General features: G+C 42.3%; 1 protein-coding gene across 1 annotated transcript; it reads right to left on the bottom strand.

Annotated features, from left to right (window-relative positions):
- Positions 1 to 4491: 4491 nt before the first annotated feature.
- On the bottom strand, positions 4492 to 5547 carry HSPB3 (heat shock protein family B (small) member 3). The gene has a single exon (XM_075193707.1). It carries the CDS (start codon positions 5494 to 5496, stop codon positions 5065 to 5067), a length of 432 nt encoding a protein of 143 aa, XP_075049808.1. The 5' UTR covers positions 5497 to 5547; the 3' UTR covers positions 4492 to 5064.
- Between the last annotated feature and the right edge of the window lie 228 nt (positions 5548 to 5775).

Below are 5775 nucleotides of genomic sequence, written 5' to 3'. Positions count from 1 at the left end.
CACCTGACTGCAATGCACTAGGGCTCTTCTTGGAACCCCTGGTGCGGTGGGAGAAAAAGTAATAGGGAAAAATAAATTAAATATTATTGTGGAAAAGCTATTGACTGCGTATGCATGCTGGCACTTGTGGAACTACAAGTACCAGCTTGCCCTGGCAGCCATGGCTCACTGGGACTCGTAACTTTAATATACTATGTATTTCTTTTTTCGTCTTTAAAGCATAGTTGCCTACTCTAACGGAATGTCCGGGAGACTCCCGAATTTTTAGGAGTTCTCCCGGACTCCCGAGAGAGCAGGCAAAAATCCCGGATCCAGATTTCGGCGTTGTTGAAGATGGTGGGGGGACGGGGCTAAACGCGTCATCGTTGCCCCGCCCCCTGCTGCGATTGGCTAAAATTGGCTGATATTGACAGGGGCGGAGCCTAACGGTGCACTGTGTGTGCCATGCCCCCCTTGATGGACCCCCTCCCGGAAAGCTGCCTGCAAAAGTTGGCAAGTATGCTTTAAAGTCCGCTGGTTACTGCTTTTGCAGGGCAATGCCATGATTGCTGTCCCCCTGCTTTAGTAGTATACGGTCCAGGATACAGCACTGGTGAAATGCTCCTTTAACCCCCAGATTTGTTTCTTACACTTTTGACTGGTATGTGCTGGGGCAAACGCAGGATTTGTAGAGGGGGGATTCCACACCACGCCGCCAGTAGGCGTGACATGGGGACGTGGCTATAATTTTAGACAGTGCTTGACTGCTCTCCAACTTTTCGTATCCCCATAATATTAGGGATGTGCACCGGCGACTTTTGAGGTCTCGTGTTTTGTGTTTTGGATCCAGATTTTCATTATTTTTGGGGTTCGGCTTTGTCTTGCAAAACACTTGACGAAAGGTCTCGGTTCGGATTTAAGGTTTTGGATTCGGATTTTTTTTGAAAAAAACATAAAAAGTTTAAAAATCAAGTTTTTGGGCTTATTTTCACTCCTACGCTATTATTAACCTCAATAACATTCAATAACAAGCATTTCCACTAATTTACAGTGTATTCTGAACACCTCAAAATATAGTTATTAGTCCAAAACGTTGCAACGAGGTATCTTTCTGGACTGCGTAGTGGAGTGGTCCCCACAATATAATAAGAAAACCATCAACTGGTATGAATCGCACCGAATAAAGTACCTGGACTGCGTAGAGGAGTGGTTCACCACAATATATATTAAAAACCCTGAACTTGTATGATTCGCAGCAATAAATGTATCTGGACTGCGTAGAGGAGTGGGTCACCACAATATATATAATAAGAAAACCATCAACTTGTATGATTCGCACCAATAAATGTATCTGGACTGCGTAGAGGAGTGGTTCACCACAATATATATTAAAAACCCTGAACTTGTATGATTCGCAGCAATAAATGTATCTGGACTGCGTAGAGGAGTGGGTCACCACAATATATATAATAAGAAAACCATCAACTTGTATGATTCGCACCAATAAATGTACCTGGACTGCGTAGAGGAGTGGGTCACCACAATATATATTAAAAACCCTGAACTTGTATGATTCGCAGCAATAAATGTATCTGGACTGCATAGAGGAGTGGGTCACCACAATATATATAATAAGAAAACCATCAACTTGTATGATTCGCACCAATAAATGTACCTGGACTGCGTAGAGGAGTGGGTCACCACAATATATATTAAAAACCCTGAACTTGTATGATTCGCAGCAATAAATGTATCTGGACTGCGTAGTGGAGTGGTCCCCACAATATAATTAAAAAAACCTTCAACTGGTCTCATTTCCACAAAACAGATGGCGGACACCGGATGGACTTCCAAAAAACCAACATACATGTTAACTGTTACGGTCTTCAACCACATTTGCACTCAGGGAACTTTGGCGTACTAATCTAAACATAGTTGGTCCCCACAATATAAAAAAAAACAATTGATCTGAATTCCACCAAACAAGTATCTTGACTGCGTAGTGGAGTGGCCCCGGTACCCAATTTGGTATCGGGGCCACAATATAATTTAAAAAAATTTCAACTGGGCTCAATTAAACAAAACAGATGGCGGACACCGGATGGACGTCTAAAACCAACATAGCTGTTAACTGTTTAGGGCGCACTTCCTCTTTTTTGTGACTGCACAAAGAATTAACCTAGTAATATAAATGGCAGTTATTATTTTTTTTTAATTATAGCAAGAAAAAAGTTAGTAATAGAATTGGCAGTTCCTCTTTTTTGGTACTGCACAAATAGTGATTATTTGGATTTCTATAATTAGTAATAAACTATTATTACTAATAAATAATTAACAGTGAATTGTCTGCATCAGATCCTCTCTCCACTAGGAGTAAAATAGAAAACTATTCAGCCGTTATATACTCTAGAATATAAATAGAAATTGAGAAAGGCAATTTGGTATCTGCATCATAATCATCAACATCCTCCTCAGCGCCAGCTACATCAATATCCTCCTCCTGGTGTACAACATTGACAACTTCATTATCAAAATCTGGAACTGCACTGTGGGTGATCCTTCCAGCATATGCAGAGGGCGTGCTGCAAATGGTGGAAGGAGCCACCTCTTCCCGTACAGTGATGGGAAGGTCAGGCTTCGCAACCACCAACACCCTTGGACTCGCCTTGGGGATTTGTGATAATTTCTCTTTAGAAGGCAGAGTTGCTTGCTGTGTTGTTGCTGACAGCATATCTCTCTTAAATTTTTTGTAGGGGGGGGAGGAGGAGGGCTTAGATCGTTGTGTGAAGCTGAACCACTAGTCATGAACACGGGCCAGGGCCTAATCCGTTCCTTGCCACTGCGTGTCGTAAATTGCATATTGGCAACTTTACGTTTCTCCTCAGATGATTTTAAGTTTCTCTTTTTGCTACTTTTACTGAACTTGGGCTTTTTTGATTTTACATACCCTCTACTAGGAGATTGGGCATCGGCCTTGGCAGACGACGTTGATGGCATTTCATCGTCTATGTCATGACTAGTGGCAGCAGCTTCAGCATGAGGAGGAAGTGGGTCTTGATCTTTCCCTACTTTATCCTCCAAATTTTTGGTCTCCATTATATGTAGCACAAGATACTGCAGAATGTGTAAACTTGGTAATATTGCAGTACCAATGGACTTTTACTGCTGGATTGGTTTTGCAAATTTGGTTATAATTACTTTTTTATTTTTTTTTATTTAAATTTTTTTTATAACTTTTTTTTTATTTTTTAAAAACTTGGGAATATTGGGGAAATAACTATGCCCTTAGAAGCACAGAGCACAGGACACAGCACCACTGGACTGAACAGGACACAGCACAGGACCCAGCAGCACTACTGAACTCAGCAGGACAGAGCACAGGACACAGCACCACTGGACTGATACTGCAGAACACAGCACAGCACAGCACAGCACTAAACACAGCACAGCACAGCACTAAACAGCACAGCACAGCACAGCACAGAACTAAACAGCACAGCACGAGATCTAGCAGGACAGAGGACCACCTAACCTAACACACCCTCCCTCTACCCTGATCAATGCTCGAGTGAAGATGGCGGCGAATAGCGGGAAATTTATAGGTTCCGAGTATCGCGAGATCCGACAGCGGGATTATGACTCGGAGCCTTGTTTTCATTTTTGCATTTGGCGTCAATACCCGGATCTATCTCGGATCCGACTCGGATCCGCAAGGTTCAGGTGGGCTCGGATTCACGAAATCCGAGTGCGCTCATCTCTACATAATATACATGGGCAATGCTGCATGCACTACTGTTAGGTGCACGCAGCTTTCCCTTTTCAAGCAGAGCTGTGGTTCAGCCACCTCAATTATACAGTGCCCCAGGCGTAGAGGGGAGTTTCTAGGCACTAGGAACACCCCCCCCCCCCCCCCTCGGTTTGCCTGTGATGTGTATTGCTTAATAATTGCTATTCATTTTGATGAAGTCTTCAGGTCGAAGCACATGTTGTAAATGTTTTTACCTACTTGCTTACTGATAGATCCAGCTGTCTTGCAAAAAGTAATTTTGAGAATGTATTAATCAAGCCCCTCCCCCCAACATTATTTATTCAGTACTAGAGATTAGCGAAGCTTCGGCAAAATCTCACTGTGGGACAGGCCGCTTTGCAGAGCCGTGACCTTCCGACAATACAGTCTTCCTGTTCCGCTTATACTTTGTCAGTTTACATGTACTGAGTCATGTAATAAAAATAAATCAATGATCCTGCTCCCTCAAGCCCCAGCCTCAGACTAATGCTTCTATGGTGAAATTGTGCAAAAAAAACAGCGACTTTCCCCAACTCCCAGAAGCTTTTAGACTTGTGCTGAAAAAGCCAAGAATTAACCTTCAGCGCCAGCCAATCATAAGCGGCCACCATGGGAAAAATGCTTGTGATTGGCTGTCAGGGCAGGGGAGTTCCAGAGACTCCCAACTTTGATCATTTACTTTATAGAGAGACAGAGAGAGAGAGAGATTTTTAACTGCTCTTATATTCATGTTGTATACAATAAGTCCACTGCAAACTTATAACATTAAATTCCTGCCCATTCTACATTATCTGTGTACATACTCATGGTATAAAGTCAGATTACTTACTACATTGTTTTTCCCATACACAAATGGGGTGTAGAAGCCATGCAGCTACATGTGCTTTCTCAATCAGTCTCTTGTCCTGGGAGAACACAGGAACCATATGTTTAAATCGAGGAACTCAGATATTATGTAAAACTGAACATAGGAGGCTGTTTGGTTCAACAACAAATTAACAAACCCCACAATCACAGCCTAATCTAATATTCAAATAGCATTTAAAGCAAACACAACTGTTTTTCGATAGGCTGGACATGCAAAGTGGATCAATTTGATAACGTGTACGCGTCACCTACACAGAGCGGAGGCAGTCATTGTGTGCGCTAAAATACTATTCAGCTTAATCATTCCCTAGGAAACGGTGATATCATGAGGCATGAGTAACACATTGAGTTCATAGGTTCCATTCTCATAGATATTGATGCAGTCCATGAAGAGTAGGTGTAGATAATGGGTATATTTAAGCAGTTCTTAGTCACTGGCGAATGTAAACAGACAAAATCCCGTCATGGCAGAAGACCGCCGACAAGTCCTTGGACTGAATTCCACAAGGTAATTTATATGTTCTTGTAACGCTCCTTGAAATAAAACCATGTTCATCCATTCTGCGCCCATGCTCAGCCTTGATTATGAGCCACCCTTCGAATATCTGAATAATGATATCTTCTGGCCGGAACTGGACCAGATCCAAGAAGACCTGGAAGGACGTGGGGTCTTCAGCTCTGACTTTATCCTCTGGTATTTCTTCTCCTTCTACCTTGACATGTCGGTCAAGATGAGGACACTGAGGTCCCGGTAGTGCGTATAGCAGGTTCTCTAGTGCACACTCTTCAAGATCTCTCCTCTCAAAAATGTCCTGGTATCTCACTGGGGTTTCTATCCAGTGTCTAATGGTTATTCCTTCCATGGTTCAGAGGACACCGGACAGCAAGTGTACTTGTCTCAATGATGAAATTAAAATAAGCTTTGCCACTCACATTACTTTTATTTAAGCTGTAATATTTATAGACACTGAGCTGTTGACATTTTTCCTGGACCCGTTCACAGCCATCAGGATTAGCATTGATTATTTATAAACAATACATGGAAATTCTATTTTGAGACTTAGACCCATTGTCTGGCACAATCTGTTTGTTACTGTGCAGTCTAGTTTGTTACTAATGATGGTAAAAATAATATGCTGTTG

Source organism: Mixophyes fleayi, chromosome 1 (assembly GCF_038048845.1).
Source record: "Mixophyes fleayi isolate aMixFle1 chromosome 1, aMixFle1.hap1, whole genome shotgun sequence".
Classification (NCBI taxonomy): Eukaryota; Metazoa; Chordata; class Amphibia; order Anura; family Limnodynastidae; genus Mixophyes; species Mixophyes fleayi.
The sequence above is the reverse complement of the archived record's forward strand: the minus strand, read 5'-3'. Positions and strand labels throughout refer to the sequence as shown.